This window comes from Grampus griseus, assembly GCF_964374135.1.
Source record: "Grampus griseus genome assembly, chromosome: 1".
Classification (NCBI taxonomy): Eukaryota; Metazoa; Chordata; class Mammalia; order Artiodactyla; family Delphinidae; genus Grampus; species Grampus griseus.
This window is the reverse complement of record NC_139017.1, coordinates 174,375,989-174,392,398: the sequence shown is the minus strand read 5'-3', so window position 1 is coordinate 174,392,398 and position 16,410 is coordinate 174,375,989. Positions and strand designations below refer to the sequence as shown.

The window sequence follows — 16,410 nt, the reverse complement described above, 5'->3', positions numbered from 1 at the left end:
CAGCGCTGGCCAGCGGAATCCCAGGAGGCTGAGAAATTGAGGTCCCAGCACCTGTCCCTGCCCTCCTGGGGAGGATTCCTCCATGAAGGCAACCAAGCCTGAGCAGCCCCGGGCTGGAGGGTGGGTGGTCCATACATAGAGGCAATAAGAGCACTTGGAATCAGAGTGACCCTGCAGCACTGCCCTAGGCTGGGCCCCCAAAGTCCGACAGTTGTGGCATCCACGGTGGGCAGGCACACCCTCAGCTGCTTTTATGAGCTCGCTCTTCCACGTAGAGCTGCATCTAATGGACAGGAACGAACACCATGGTCAGGTGGACAGCCAGGGCAGCTACTCTGGAGAACCCACGGGGTCTCCGACAAGGGTGGGCTCTGTGGCCCCAGCCAGGGTTTAAGGGAAAGAGGGAGTTGGGAGCATAAAGCCAGGCATGCCCTGGTCATCTCCCCCGAGCCTTGATCCAGAAGCCGCCTGACAGGGCCTCAGCACACCCTAAATAAAGCACACTCAGGCCCAAGCAGCTTACCTTTAAGATGTCTGATGTCATGGTTTTCAGGGGTATCAGTCGGGGGTCATGCATGTGGACGTCCTGCTCATCTGCCAGGATCCAGGGGAAGTCCTAGGGAGGGGACAAGGGAAGGGTGGCAGGGGGCTGGTCCATGGCCCGCCCTCACTTTGCTGCCCTCTCCCCTTCCGGAGCTGGCATCCTCAGACTTCGGGGAGCATCAGAGTCACCAGGGAATGGCTGGCCGTGCAGATTCCTAGGTTCCCCCACCGGAGAGAGGCTGAGTCTGTAGATCTGAGCTGGGCTGGGAGCCCCAGTGATTTAACAAGCCCCAAACACCAGTTCTGAAACTGGATCAAGGATCCCCTCCCTTGAGAACCCCCAATGAGCTGGTGGCTCTCCCTGCTCTCAGCGCCAAGTGCCCAGGTGGGGCGATGACAAGCGGCTGGCCACAGAGCCAGCGCACAGTGAGAGCCTACCGATGCCAGGCGCTGCCGTAAGAAGTGTAATGAATGCCCTGCCGTAGGCAGCGCCCTCGCTCTCATGGAACTCCGGTTTTCAGACCTCCCAGCGGTCTCCCTGCCCACCCTCCCACACCAGTCTCATCTCACCTTGATGACCTGGATCTTCTCCATGTTGCGAGTGGCAGCTTCTCTCGTGTGCACTAAGACTGTGAAGGTACAGCCTAAAGAGGCCAGAGTTTGGTCAAGCCTGGGCCACCCCATGCCTGCCGCGTGGCACAGCCTCTTCCCACCTCCCTAGCTGGCTCAGCAGCCCCGCAAAGCAGAGTGTAAACCCAGTGTTCAGAAAAGTCACAGTCAACAGACTAAAGCCCAGGTGGAGTCATCAGGGAAGCTTCCTGGAGGAGGTGGGCTTTCAGAAGAGTTCTAAAAGGCAGGAAGGAAGAGAGGGAGCTTGGTGCAGCCAAGTAGGGATCTGAGGACACAGACCAACACAGGTAGCCATGGAAATGCCCAGGGAAGAGGGGGTGGGAGTGAGCACACCTGGGGGGTTGTGGTCCAGGACAGCATCACATACACTGATCTTCAGGATGAAGGCTCGGAGCAGCTGCTCCACGTGAGACAGCAGGGAGTCTGAGCTGGGAAGCAGAGAAGAGGAGAGTCTCCCAGCACATAGGTGTCCCCCTCCCACCAGCAGGCAAGCAACTCTGGGAGCAGCCCTGGCGGTGCAGAGTCCCCCTAGTGCTTCTGAGTGTATTGACTTCTGAGGCCCTGGCTACCTGTCTCTACACAGTTGACATCATCTGGGGAGTTTAAAACCAAAGCCGAGTCCCATCCCAGGCTAATTAAGTCAGAATGCGGCGGGGGGAAGGGGCACAGGGAACCCCAGTAGGTGGTTCTAATATGCAGCCCAGTCTGAGAACCGGACACAAAGCCAGGAAGGGACAGGGTTTGCCCGAGGCCACATAGCAAGTAGGGACAGATTCTAGTGCCCTGACCTCACCACACGAAGCTGGCAGCTGACCAGCCCAACACGCCCATCCAAGGTCAACATCTGGTTGACTAGGGACTGGATGGATGCTTGACTGGGAAGTCAGGAAACTGGGTCTGTGTCCTGGCTCTGGGTGACCAGGTCAAGATCATCTCTCGGGACCCTGGTTTCTCCATCTATAAAATGAGGTTGGGACTAGCCATTCACCAACGTTGTGATTTTCCAGGTGTGATACTGGAGGGTCTCCGTGTAACCTGTGTGATGTCCACAGAGACCACTGGGCGGCCGGCTGTGACTCAGACACTAACAGGCCTCGTTGGGTCAGCACACCTTGCCATGTCTCCTCTCAGGCCTTTAGCAAGGCATTCAGGGGCTGCCTTAAAGGGGTGAGGGTGGCCGTGTTACTAGGGACCTCACACCAGTGAGCACGTGGATGGGGGACGAGGCAGCGCACCTGATGGACAGCAGCGGAGGCTGCGTGATTTCGAAGACGAATTTCTCCACTGGGCGGTGCTCCTTGTCCAAGATGACTACCACCACTTTCTCCACATCGTTCTGCAAGGACAGGAAGCCCCGATTCCAGAACTGGACACCCGCCTCCCCCTTACCCCACCCCCCAGCCCCTGCCCCCTGCTCCCTGCCCAGGGAAGAATGGGAAAGGTGCACTCACGGCCCTGCTCAGCTTCTAGGCCCAGAGTCCCTGAGAGCCCAGAAAGAGGTTTGAGAAGTTGAAGTAGGCGCCCCCAGACATGAGTGGTACCCGCGGAGAGGAGAGGATGCCTGGGCCCCACAGGGGTCCCAGCGTGTCCCAGGGAGCAGAACAAGGTAGAATAAGGAAGCCCTGAGGGGCCAAGCTCAGACAGAGCTTGGGGGCAGAGGGGGAGAAAAGAACAGGTGAGAAGGACCCAAAACCCTCTGGGCAGGCCCCAGTCAGCCAACTCCACTAACCAGGGCTCCCGGGCCCGGCACGCCCTGAACGTGCCCACATGCCCTGGGGCCTGTCCCTGGGCAGGGGTGGTCTCCAGAGCACAGGACACAGGCTTCTGGGTGTTAAGAGTCATGGGGACCCGGTATGGTCCCAGCATCACCCCATCCTGGAGCATGGAGGAGCACTGGGGGTGGGGTGGGCTAGGGGCCTGGTGCCCTCACCTTCTCCAGCAGCGGCTTGACGCAGTGCAACGTGTCCTGGATATACTGGTTCAGCTCCGGGTGACAGGACATCTGCACACAACCCCATGATGGCTGGTGAGGCTGCAGCACTGATGGGGGAGCCATTGCAGACCCCCTCCAGCAGCCCAAGGGCCTGTCTGCCTTCGGAGAGAGGCGCAGCAGTTCCCTAGGGCTCCCCACCCAAGAGACAGACTTCCCATCACGAGGCTAAGAACTGAATTATCCACAGAGGGAGAGAAGTTAGAAGATGCTAAGAATTCAGTCTCAACATTAGCATTTAATATAGCATTAGGAGTTCCTAACGCGGGGTCACTGAGCTCCTCCAGAGTCTGAGAAGTCTTTAAATTGTGAGTGTTTGAGCATACAGGCATTTTTCCAGAGAGGGGATCCAGAAATTTAATCCATTTTCGAACATTAAGAATCTGGAACAGACTTCCCTTGGTGCGCAGTGGTTAAGAATCCGCCTGCCAATGCAGGGGAGAGCCCTGGTCTGGGAAGATCCCACATGCTGCGGAGCAACTAAGCCCGTGCGCCACAACTATCGAGCCTGCGCTCTAGAGCCCGCGAGCCACAACTACTGAAGCCCGCGTGCCTTCAGAGCCGGTGCTCCGCAACAAGGGAAGCCACCGCAATGAGAAGCCTGCGCACCGCAACTAAGAGCAGCCCCTGCTCACCGCCAACTAGAGAAAGCCCGCGCGCGGCAGCGAAGACCCAATGCAGCCATAAATAAATAAATAAATAAACTTATTAAAAAAAAGAATCTGGAACTAAGGAGTTGTGTGGCCTCAGGCTTAACTTCTCTGTGCTTTAGTTACTTCATCTGTGGAAGATCTCATTTAAAAAAGTGAGGATTAAGTGAGATAAGTACCTAGTACACGGTGGGTGCTCAGTAAGTGCTGATTCTTTTTTCCTTTTCCTTGTATATCTTTTTGTTTGTTTGTTTTTTGGGATTTTTCCCCCCTATATATCTTTTAAGCTTCCACCACCTTCCAGTATTCGGTCATTTATTCTAATATTTACTGAGTGCTTTCTAAGGGACAGGTACTTCTTGAGGCTGGGGATAGAGTAGCATATATTTACTGCTTTGTCTGCCTTTTAACCTAAAGCAACCGTTACAATTAGGGTAAATGAGGGGAGAGGGGAGTGCCTGAGGTTTATAGGAATCCCCTCCCCAAACCAACCATTCACCAGCTTCAGGAGACCTTTAAAATACAAAGATGGGGGGCTGGGGGGCTCTAATCGGAGGGCCTGGTCCCTAACTTCTAGCGAGGGGAACTCCCAGTTCAGAGGGGACAGAAGGAAACGCCACTGCGGCGAGGGGTGGGAGGTTGTCGGGCTAGCAGCAGCTGCCGGGAACTAGAAGGCAAGGCCAGGCCGCTGGGAACTGAGAGGGCTGAGCCTGAAGAAGGAAGAAAGTTAAAAATGTCCTCTCTACCCACTCTGTGATACGGGGGTGACCCAGTGCACCCAGTCTGGATGTGGGGCTCACCTGGACAGGCACGTTGTACTTCTTACGCTTCTGGAAGATGCCCACCGGGTAAACCTCACGCACGTAGAGGATCAGGTGCACCGCCACCTCCAGGAACTCGCAGAGCACGTCGGCCACCACTGCGAGGGGGCAGAACCCAGTGCGCTCGGGGAAGTCCGCCAGCCCAGGCCCTCCCTCGCCCCCCGCCAGGGTGCGCAGGTCCAGCCTCTCTACCTTGACCAAAGTTGAGGTCCTGTCGCGTGAGCGTGGTCATCCTTCCCGATACCTAGGGGGTGGGGCAGGAGCGGGAGCTAGTTTCTAAGGCCCCTATAGCCGCAGGGCCCGCCCACCTCCACTGCCCCTCCCCTCCTCCGTCTGGGGGGAATCTGGGCAGGACCGCCCCTCCCTTCACACAGAACCGGAGCAGCTGGGAAGGACCCCCCACGCTGGCGTCAGAGCTCGGAGGCATCAGCTGCGCCGCGATCAGCCTCTGCGCACTAGCCGCCTCGCCCTGCAGTCTCCTGGGAGTAGATAAGGCCAGAGCTGTGCCCGCATAAAGGGCACCGCCGCAGAGGGTACAGCTGGATGCGCAGGGCCGGTAGCGTGAAGCCGGACACGCGGAAAGCGAAACTAGGCTGGAATAAGACTTCACCTCCTGCCAGGCTGGATTCTTCCCCTGAGGGAATCCCGCCCTTCTCCTCTTCCCCGGTACCGGCTCCGGCCTCGATTCCGGACTCGGGGCCAGGCCCCCGCGAGGGAATCCACCGACCGATCACTCGCGCCTCGCGCTCAACCAGAGGCCCAGGCGCCGCTCCATGACGTCCGCGGCGCTCCGGCGGGTCCTAGCGCCGGCTTACAGCCACGCCCACCCCCTGCGCAGCCAACCACGGGTGCAGGAGGGAGAGACGGCCAGAGGGGCGGGGCTTGGGAGGGGCGGGGCCCTGCCTGGGCGCCGGTGTGATCCCAGGGCCGATGCTGCACCACGCCTCTTCCTTTCAATTTTAGGTGGGCGCGAAAAGAGACAACTTTGGTCTCCACATCGGATCGCAACGTATTTTCCCCCCAGGGCATTTCTCTCGCTTTAGGAGGCGCGGGAAGAGGTAGCGTACGTGTTGCTGGTGAGAGCCAGCTCGAGATCACAGCTGGGCACTATGGACAGCGACATCTACCGCTAGCTCCGCAGTCACCATCCCCGGAACCTCAGCTGCCCAACCGAAAGCGAATCCGCCGGCTCCGGGGCGGGGACAGGGGAGGGCCGGCGAGCACCGGGGACGTCCCCGTCCCCACCCCCACCCGGAGCCTAAATGCAGCCAGTCTTTACCTCCCAAGAAGGTAAAAACTTCCCGGGCCGTGCATCATAACAATAGCTGACATTTATAGAGGTCCAGCCATGTGCCAGGGACTGGGCTAAGTGTGTTCGTGGATCAGCTCACTAAATCCTCAAAACAATTCCACGCGACAGTTGCCATGATTGTCCCCGTTTTACGTATGAGCCAAGTGAAGTTCAGAGGGGTGAAGTAACCTGCCCGAGTTACCCAGCTATTGGGGGAGGCGGTGGGCATAGTTGTCTTCTGCCACTACACTTTGTAGCTCGGAAGTCCCCCAGAGGCGTGGACTCTGGAAGGGCTGAGAGGACCCTGGGAAATAATAATATTAATATTAAAATAATTACTAACATGCATTGAGCACTTAATATGTTTCAAGCACTGATTTCTTTAATTCTCTCATTAACCCTAAGAGCTAAGCCTTCATTTTACAGTCCCACTTTATAGATGGTAAAACAGGCTCAGAGATGTTCCCTAATTTGCCGAAACCACACAGTTGGAATACAAACCCAGTTCTGACTCCTACTCGAACTCCAGGGCTTCACCTTATTTTCAGCCCCTTTATTTTACAGATGGAAAAACTAAGTTCAGAGAAGTGGCTGAGGAGTTATGGCAACAAATCAGGGCCAGAAGTCCGGGGATCTTGTCTCTGACCTCCAGGGACACAAAAGCTGGTTAGGAGTCATGCCCATCTGCTGGTACACAGATATAGCTATAGGAATGTTTACCGTTTACTGCTTAGTACTGGAGACCTGCACCTCCTTCACCCCAGATGCTTTCAAACCTGCATTTACACACTTCTGATGGGGTGGGGGCAGGGGAGAGAATAACTAACCCAGCCCATTAAGCCAAGAATGCCCGCAGAGCATTTCTCAAAAGCAGTCCTAGGAAATCTGCATCAGGATCCCCAGGGAGCCCATTAAACGTCAGGAACCTGGGCTTCCCGGACCTACCAGATCAGTTGGGGTGCACAGCAGGGCACTAGCCCTTTAACAAGCTCCCAGGGGCCCTGATGCCCAAGAAAGTGTGGGAATTGCAACCACAGTGGTTTGGGCTTTTCCAGGGAAAGTCTGCATTTCATTAAATTGCAATGCTTAACCCAATGGAATGGATGATTTATTTCAGAAATGGATGCACCTGGCAGCACATTTGGGGCACAGCGATCCTTTCCAAGACCTGGGGACCCTGCCCATGTCATATAGAAGAGGACCATTTCCATATGGAAAGAGCTGAGCAGCTCACTTGCTTGTAGACAGGTGTCCCCTGGCTCCTTGAGATTTAATCACTGAGGATGCTTTGGAAACTGGAGAGATTTGAGGGTCCCTCTTTGCCCGTCCCTGGAGCCCGCTGAAGCAGCATTTTCACTGGTAACAGAAAGTGGCAGTCTTAAGGGGGCAATTCTTTGTAAAGGGTCCCTTAGGATTGGGGTCTAGGGTGGAGAAACTCAAAGCCCAGCTACTCCTGTGGCCTCCGGGGCACAGTGTGAGCGACCTGGGGGCTCATGCCAGGCATTCCTTCATGGGCCCTAAGCCCCAGCCCCCCACCCCACCCCCGCCCTGAGACGACACAGTGCAAGTCACCCATAGGTCTCCTGCCACACAGAGCTAAAGAACTTCAGAGAAACCTTGGTGGACATACACCCCAAAACTCTCATTTTTCCAGTGAGGACACTGAGGTCCCAACACCTTTGTTTGACACTGGGGCACCCACCCTGTCAACTGTAACCTGGATAAAAACACCTACATTCGGGGCTTTGGATTCGGAGCCAGCCATAAACAGAGGAAGGGGGGCTAGGAGACAGATGAGGAGGGATCAAACTGATCGACCTCAGCCCCCAAAAGGCCTCCATCTCATTTGTGAAATGAACAGGCTGGACAGATGTTCCCTAAACCTCTGATGGCCTCGGGTTCCACGGGGGCCAAGAAGCTGGGCATGGGACAGGGGTAGGGGGCCGAATCAGCATGGGGCCATGGGGGAGCTCTGTGAAAAGTCATCTGTTACTTCCATCCATTCGGCATCTGGTTTTTCATTTCTTAATCGCATCAGCATGATGGATGGTCACGGATTACAGATTACAGATTACAACCCCAGATTACATCATGGGGTTAATTTATTACATTTTTGAATACCCACTTGCTGGGAGACTGTTTTTCAAAGGTATTTGCATATCTTTCACCATAACAACAATGTGTAGGAGGGCATCTGGGAGGGAAGGATGGATGTTTAGGAGGGGAGAGAGCTTATTTGCCAACTGAAGCAGGTTCCTGAGGGTCTGCAATGGGAACGGAGAGCAAATCACTCCCTAGAGACATTTAAATTGAAACTAAGAGAAGGTGAGATGCAAGAAAGTTTTGCAAAGACTGCATGGGTGAAGGAAGATTCCTGGGGTTCACTGAACAGCACACAATGAGTGAATGGGGTATAATAACAAGCAATGAAGTGTCCAGACCCCTAAGATGCTTCCAGAGTCCCTCCCATTCTCACCATCCCGATCACAGGACACATTATTCATCCCATCCCTGCCTAAGGTTCCCAGGACACCAAACACAGGGAGGTGGGAGGAGCCACAGAGTCAGCACGTATAGCCCGGTGACGATCCCACTGATACCACGATATTCAGGAACCCAGCCAGCTGGGATGCCCCCTGAGCAGAGGCCCAGCCTCATTCATTCTCTTAGTCCAGCACCTCACCAGTGCCTGGCCAAATCCAGGTTCTGAATGAATGTGTGTCCAATGAGCGAATGAAAGAACGAAGGCATGAAATGATGGTGCGCAGTGTCTCATTGCCACTTGCCCGACATGAATCCTCATTTAGTCTGGATGAGGGGCAAAGACCTCTGATTTCAGTGCTTGGGCTCTAGGTGGTGGTGTGCAGAGAAAAGCTGCTTTCACAAATGAAGCAAGAGCTGTGGATTACTCACTACGGTGCCCCTCACACCCACTGGGCTGCTGCTTCTCTCCCCACCACTGCCCCTTAACCTGCTGTGAGGCCTTCCCTCTCTGATTCTCAGTTTCCTCATCTGTAAAATGGGATCATGGCAGCACCGATTCCATAGAGTTGAGTAAGAAGTAAGTGAGATAATGTTTGTAAAACGATAAAGTGCACAACGCCTGGCACATAAATGCCTAATTACTGGCTGTTATGACAATGATATTCAGATTGACACACACCTTGCTAGCTTCGGCAGCACGTGTACAAAAATTGGAACGATACAGAGGTTAGTGTGGCCCCTGTGCCAGGACGACACGCAAATTTGTGAAGCGTTCCACGTTTTTCTAAAAAAAGAGTGGATATATGTGTACGTATAACTGATTCACCTTGCTGTACACCTGAAACTATCACAACCTTGTAAATCAACTATACTCCAATAAAAATTCTAAAAAAAGAGCGACACACACTATCTAAGCCCCTAGAGCAAACACTCTGAACCAGCCATCATGCCTTTCAAAACCCCATCCAAAACATCCGGAGCTGTGCCCCTCTTGCCAGTTCCATTTCCCAAGGCAGCAGGCAGCCCCCAAGATGCCCTTAAGGTGGGCATGCATCCTCATGGCCCGAGATGCCTAAAGACAAGTGGCTGCGGCTGAAGACAGCTCCTCTCCCCGCTCATCTAGTCTTCTGGTGTGAGGCCCGACCTGCCCAGCTGCCCCAGATCCTGGGGTCCACTGCTGACCTCAGACCCAGGTCAGAGCCCTGACCTTAGGCCAGGAACACTGGGCGGCTTCCAATAGTTCAACCAGGGCAAAGCCCCCATGCCATTCCGTCCCTGAAGTTCTGCTGACTCCGCAGTGTCATTGACACCTTGTTGGTCAGGGGGACCTGACAGGTCATCTCTTTTTAAACTTTGAACTTTTATCCACAGAAATGCACAGAGACACTAAATGTTTTCCACAATTTTAGGGGTTGCCGGGACCTCTGAAGTCATCCTCAACCACAGGGTAAGAACCCTTGATCCAACTCAACTGCCACTTTTTAAAAATAACTGCTTTATTGAGATATAATTCACAAACCATAAAGTTCATCCTTTTAAAGCATGCAATTCAGTGGTTTTTAATATAGTCGCAAAGTTGTGCGTCAATCACCACTATCTAATTCCAGAACATTTCCATCATCCCAGAAAGAAAACCCCCCGCATACATTGGCAGCCACTTCCCCAGTCTCGCCTTCTGCCAGCCCCTGGCAACCAACCACTAGTCTACTTTCTGTCTCTATGAACTTGCCTATTCTGAACATTTCATGTAAATCATACAATATGTGGCCTTTTACGTCCGGTTTGTTTCACGTAGCATTCATGTTTCCAAGGTTCACCAAAATTGCGGCATGTACTGGTACTCCATCCTTTTTGTGGCCGAATAATATTCTGCTGTATGAATATACCACGTTTTGTTTATCCACTCATCAGGTGATGGATATTTGACTTGTTTCCACTTTGGCCATTCAAACATGGGGAAACGGAGACCCAAAGTCACCATAACCTAGATGGGATGGGAGTCCAGACCTCTCTCCTAACATCCACCTTTTCTTGCAGCATTGCTCTGGGAGGACCCAGAGAACAGAGAGTCCAAGCGTGGCGAAAGATCGCCCCACTGGCGAATAGCCATCGCAACAGCACTTGAACCAGAGGATCCAATAACTTGCTTCCGGTTCAGTAAATGCTGGGCCACAGCTTCATCCTTGACAGAGAAGATCATACCCACTGTCCCCCTCCCAGGCCCAAGCCACCATCACCTCTTCTCTGCCACTGTTCCTAGCTGGTCTCCCTGCTTTTGTCCTTGCCAAATGCAGTCTATTCTCAACTTTGGGAATCAGAGTGAATTTGTTAAAACCTAAGTCAGATGATGTCTCTGCTCTGCTCACAACCCAATCCATCCTCGTGCCTGCCCATCAGACTGATAATATTACGATAACAATAGCAGATAATTTTTCTAGAGCATATCCTGTGGGGTCAGGACCTTAGGAACATTATCTCCTTACACAGGCCACTGCACTTAATCCTCGAGCCCTGAGAGTTACGGCTAACGGTGAGCTCAGAGAGGTTAGGCCCCTTGACCAAGCATACGCGGAATGAATGACAGCAGAAGAGGGGCCCAGGCATCTTACCCGACTACAGAGCGGAGCTCTTAAAACTCTGAACCATAATTTGCCACGCTGGAGAAAGAAGAAAACAGTCGAAATGGAAGCCGCTGGGCCAGCTCCGGGCGCCAGGCAAGACGGCTGCTTCCCGCGAACGCGGGCCCGCCCCACCGCTCTCTGATCTTTGCAGCGCCTGCGGCCCCCCTGACCCCACGGTGAGTTATGGGGGCCGCGGGACCCATAACACAGCATTCCGGGACTCCCAGGGTCGGCAGGACGCGGCACCCTGCTCTGTGATGGATGAGCCACCCCTAGCGCTGGCTTTGTCCTGCCTGGGCCGGGTTGGGGACCTACTTTGGACGGGGCGTGGCGAGAGGCGGACCGCGCGCGCGCGTGTGTGTGTGTGTGTGTGTGTGTGTGTGTGTGTTGGGTAGGGGTATTGTCTTTTTCCCTTCCCTCCCAGGGTGTGTGAGTGGGGAGCGGACACTAGCGCAGCCGTCAGTGCTCCCCAGTCTCACCTGGTAGCGCTTTGAAGACCCCCCTGGACCCCCACGTCGAAGACCGACCCCTCCCTGAACCTCGCTCCCAACTCTGCGCACTTTCGGAGGCTACTGAGGCCCCGCGGTGCCCCGTTCCTCCTCCCTCGCACAGGGCATTTCTTCCGTCCCATTTGACAGCCTAGGCGGAATAATCCTTTTGGGGAACCGCCGGCCTCTGCGCTGCCAGACGCTGCCGCAGCTGAGCGCTCAGCTCCAATCCATTGTTGGGGTCCGCCAGGGACCCCCCGCCGCGGCCCTTTGTCGCCCGCTCCCTGCTGGGCCGCTCCAGATGCGCCACCGCTGCCCGCGCCCCGCCCGTCCCACGCGCCCCGGGCCGCGCCGAGGCGGCTCTTCCGCACCGGGAGGAGTGGGCCCGCCTCTCCCGGTGCCTGCACGGCCGCCCGGCTGCGCCCGCCTTTGTCTACCTTCTTTGTCTGCCCCGCGCCTTCGCGGCGGCGGCAGCTAGGCCTCTGGGGAGGGGGCCCGGAACGCCGAGCGCATCTGGCGAGGGCGCGCTGGCTGGGAGCGCGCGGGGCCCGGCCCGGCCCGGGGCTGCCCCTCGGCTGGGGGCAGTGGAGCCCGCTCGCCGCCGCCCCTCCCCCGTCCCCTCCGCGTGCTCCCGCCCCCTTCCCTCACGCCCGCCCCCTCCCCCTTCCCTCCAGCCCAGCTCAGCCTCGGCACATCCTCCTGCCGCCCGCGCACCTCTCCGCGCGGTCCCGGCTTCGCGGCTCGGCCTTCCGCTGCGCTCGGCTCCCGCAGGCGCTCGGCCCCGCGCCTCTCGGCCCCTGCCCCGCCGGTTGGACAGGTAAGGCTTGGCCTTGGCCCGCCCCTGGCTCCACCCTCCCGCCTCACCTGGCTGCGCGCCAGGACAAAGGTGGGCTACCTGGAGCGCTCAGGGGCGGGGCGCGCCGGAGACTGAGGATGGAGGTGAGGATGCTGCTTTCCTCCCTGCCCTCCCGGCCCTCGGACCCGTCGGTCAGTGGGTCCACCGCCTCCGCTCCTCGCCGCGTCTCCCCTCGGCTCCTGGCTCTGCTCCTGGGCCCCTCATCCGCCCGCCTTCCGCCGGACACTCACTTTTCCACGTTCTGACACTGCCTAGCGTGCGCCCTTGCCGCCCTCTTCCGGACGCGGCTCTCGCCCACTCTCCTCCTCGGCACTAGCCTTCTCCCTCTGGGACCCGGTCTCTCTTTGTCTCTCTGTCTCTGAGTCTCCCGGTGGTCTCTCAGGCTGGGGACCCCAATCTGACATCGTTTGAAGAAAATTGGAAGATTCCCTAAGCTCCGGACAGAGCTGGCAGGAGTGCCCTCTGCTTCTTTCGAGGCTGCCTACGGGGCTGGGGTGTGTTGCAGGTAGAGGGAGGTTCCGGCTGCGCCCCCCGCCAGCACTGCCCAGTTCCTCGCGCTAGCAGCCCCGACAGCACTGGCCTCGCTCTTCTGGCCCCGGCTCAGGCTCCCTCCCTCTCCACTGCTGGCTTTTCTCCAACCGCACGCCGGGGTCTCAGGCTGCTGCGGGACCCGAGGTTTGAGTGGTGAGACTTCTTGGGTTTCCCGCCAAGTCTTGCCTTACTGCACTGCGTGCTCCCTCTGCCCTCGCCTCTGTCTGGTCTCTCTTGCATGGAGCCGTCTTCCATGCTGCCCACCTCCCAGCCTGGTGGCATGCAAGAAGTGTCCCAGTACTGGTTCAGTACCACCCCTCTGGGGTCAGGCAGACGGAGGCTGAGGGAGTGACCTTGGACAAAGGGACGCACTTCTCTGAGCCTCAGTGCCCCCTTCATAAAACGGGGATAATAGCACCTACCTATAGGGATATATGTGAAAGCAGTGAAAAAAACATATCGGGTGCCAGCGAGGCACACACTCGGTGGCCACGGGGGATTCTACAGTCCCAGTCCCTGGGTGGGGTGGGGATAGGGGGTCCACAGAAAGGGGGCAATGGATCAAAAATTCAGGCTTAGAGACACTGCAGAGAAACCTGACTGTGGCCCCTCCCGTATCATGGTCACCTCCCCCTACACACTGTTACTGGCACTCTTCTCTCTTTCTCTCCCTCCTCCTCTCTGCTTGTCCTAAAATCGGAGCCTAAAAATCAGAAAGAAAAGAGTGTCTGCTTTCAAAATGAGCTCAATGTGGCTGTGTCGATGTTGCCAACAGCTGGTCATTGATCATGAGGCATCCATGTGGCTCATTCCCAATTCTGAATCTCTGTCTTGCACCCATTTCTTTTTTAATGGCTCTCGCTCACGAGCCATTTCCTTTCCTCTGGGGGGGATTGTCTTTTGGACCCTGCACCTGTTGTGTAATCACCCAAACCCTCTGACCATCGTCTATGTCATCGCGACAGGTGACACACCACCCCAGGAGTCGGGCAGTGATGTGGGCTTAGGGCCATAATGAGGGCAACTTCGGAAGAGGGACATCTTCTCCCGGCTGGAAAGTTCTGGGTTCCCCTAGCTGAGCTTTTTTTTCAGCCACAGCCAGAGCTAGCAACTAGTGCCTTTCTCTTTAGAGAGGCAAGAATGGGACTGGAAACACCCACAGACACACACACACACACACAGACACACACACACACCCCATCCAGACTCCTGCTCACAATCCTTTCTGCCACTTTCTCTGCCTCCCTTCCCACCGTTCAATTCACCCTGCTTCGCATCCCTAAATCCCTCCATATCTCCCTGTTTCCACTAAATGAACTATGCTGCCTGCCTCCCATCACACCCCCTGTCGGCATCTTGGGTTTCAGCCATGACGGAGGGCCGATCATCTCCACGCCCTGACTGCCTCCGAGCTTTTGCTAGGCTCTCCCCTCTAACTAAAATGTCTCCCCTTGCAGGCCAAGGTCAGATGTCCCCTCCTGTGGGGAGCCCTCCTGCCCCCCTTGCCTCCCTGTCTCTCCCGTGGTCTGCACTTCCCTGGGCGGGGCTGGGTCCTGTTCCACTTGGGGTCCCAGTGCCTGAGACACAGCAGGCACACAGCAGCACAGCACGTGCTCTGTCCATATTTGTTCTAATATATGGAATCCTTGGCCAAGGAGATAGGAATGAACTGACAATTGCAAGCCACAGGTTATCCGTGGGTTCCACTGGGTCCTGCTGGCCAGGCCAGGGGCAGAGTTGGCCCTAGGGCAGACTGGTGAGGTTGTGGAGCGGGGAGCAAGCCTCCTGGAAAGTCCCTGTGGTACTGGGGGCTCTGCACGCCTCCAGAAGATGAGGAGGATTTCTGTGCCTGATGCGAACAGAGGAAATCGGCTAGACAGGGAACTGACTGCCCAAGTTCAGCAGACCAGCTTAGCAGCTACGTGACCTGGACCTTCACCTGCCTCGGCCAGAAATGTGGCAGAGCTGGGGTTTGCATCCTGGCCTCCCTGACTCCACAGCCTGGGAAGAGCACGAGCTGGGCATGTTCCTGGGGTGGGAAGGTGTCATACTGACATCTCTCCACTGGCCCATTCAGGTGCCATCCGCCTCTCTTGCTGTTCCAGGCCCTCTGCTTGTCCTACCCCAGCCCTTCCTCTCACGTGGGCCACCGTAGCCAATGGAACACAGGCCTCCCCAGGAAGGACCCTGCCACTAGAGGCCCTGCCCCCCTCATACCAGTTCCCAGCTTTGGCGGCCTCGCACCCCGCAACACCATGGCCTGGCATTGACCGTCTGGGACACACCCCTGAGTGAGTGTAGGGGTACCGGTGCTACAATCCAGAGCAGTTGGGATAAAGTAATTGCAGACCTCAAGTTTTTAGGGGCCCCCTCTGTGCCAGGCTCTGGGTTAAGGCCCCCACCACGTGTCATCCCTGAAAGTCACAGCGTCAGTACTCGTATTAGTTACCGAGTTAGCATGAGGCGTGGTCAAAGAGTCTGCCTTTGGAGTCAGGTGGCCACAGGTTCAAATCCCAGCTCTACCACTCACTCTACTGTGTAACCTTGAGCAAATCCTTCAAATCTTTGTCCCCATGTTGAACCATTGTTACCATTGTTATTACCTGGAAAGTATTGTCCACTTCAATGGGCTGAATTATAAACTAGATAATATATAAAGTTCTAAGCCTAGAGTAGTTGATACCCTATAAATGACACCCAAGCAAACATTCATTTTTCAGATGTGGGATTGAAGCCTGGAGAGGTGAATTGACTTGCCCAGGGTCACACCGCTATTGAATGCTGGAGCCAGGATTCACACCCAGGCTTGTCTGACTCCAGGTGTCTTTCTACTCCACCCTGACCTCTGCCAGCACTGACAGTGGGCATTCTGTCACTCGATTAAGTGATGGGTGCGACCAAATTGTCTGGGAACCAAGATAATGACATTTGGAGAATAGGGGGCCAGGAGGATGGCTTAGGAGAGGAGGAGGGGTGGCGAGTACCTGTAATGTAGCAGGAGGTAGGACTCCACTCCCTCCCCCCAAAACAACAGCCCTACCTCAGTTTTTTTGAGGTGTGAGGCCTCAGGGGGGTGGGAATTCCCGAGGCTGCTGTTGGAAATAATAAAAGCAGATGGTGTTGCCCCTGCGGAAAGGCAAACCTCATTTGCTAAGACAATGGTCCCCTCCAGGCTGGCCTGGGCCTGTGTTGACCTGCCCCACCGAAGCCATCCATCACCCCACCGAGCACTGAGGACGTGGCCACCTGTGCCTGCCCCCATGCACACGCAGGCACAGATGCACAAACACTTCCAGGAACCCACCCCCAAGCCCCACTCCCGCTCTTTCCCCTCCTCATAATAACAACAGCTACTGTTTATTGCACTCTTACTGGGTACCACTCACTCTGTATACCTTTGCCTCCCCTCATTCTCGCAACCTCCAGCATTTTACAGGAGAGGAAACCGAGGCTCAGAGAGGTCAAGTGACTTGCCCAAGGTCACACAGCTCTTTGTGCTCTGGTC

The 16,410-nt window shown here is 56.0% G+C and overlaps 1 protein-coding gene across 2 annotated transcripts; it reads right to left on the bottom strand.

Annotated features, from left to right (window-relative positions):
• Nucleotides 1–17: 17 nt before the first annotated feature.
• Nucleotides 18–5,413, bottom strand: MAD2L2 (mitotic arrest deficient 2 like 2). 2 transcript variants are annotated; one of them, XM_082675132.1, is made up of 9 exons: nt 5,245–5,413; nt 4,827–4,878; nt 4,614–4,732; nt 3,104–3,175; nt 2,409–2,509; nt 1,507–1,601; nt 1,114–1,187; nt 524–616; nt 18–283 (listed from the first exon to the last, which is right to left on the bottom strand). In XM_082675132.1, the coding sequence occupies exons 2-9, from the start codon at nt 4,864–4,866 to the stop codon at nt 242–244; spliced, it is 636 nt and encodes a 211-aa protein (XP_082531258.1). In that variant the 5' UTR covers nt 4,867–4,878; nt 5,245–5,413; the 3' UTR covers nt 18–241. The 2 variants fall into 2 exon arrangements, with proteins under 2 accessions (XP_082531258.1, XP_082531259.1); XM_082675133.1 differs by having other exon boundaries at nt 5,305–5,410.
• Between the last annotated feature and the right edge of the window lie 10,997 nt (nt 5,414–16,410).

What these genes read in the sequence shown, in the direction of transcription:
- MAD2L2 (XM_082675132.1), bottom strand. Translation starts at nt 4,866, where the DNA reads ATGACCACGCTCACGCGACAGGACCTCAACTTTGGTCAAG. An exon ending in CCTGGACCACAACCCCCCAG is followed by an intron (nt 1,188 to 1,506) that starts GTGTGCTCACTC and finishes TGGCCTCTTTAG; the next exon opens with GCTGTACCTTCACAGTCTTA. An exon ending in TGACATCAGACATCTTAAAG is followed by an intron (nt 284 to 523) that starts GTAAGCTGCTTG and finishes CCTGTCCATTAG; the next exon opens with ATGCAGCTCTACGTGGAAGA.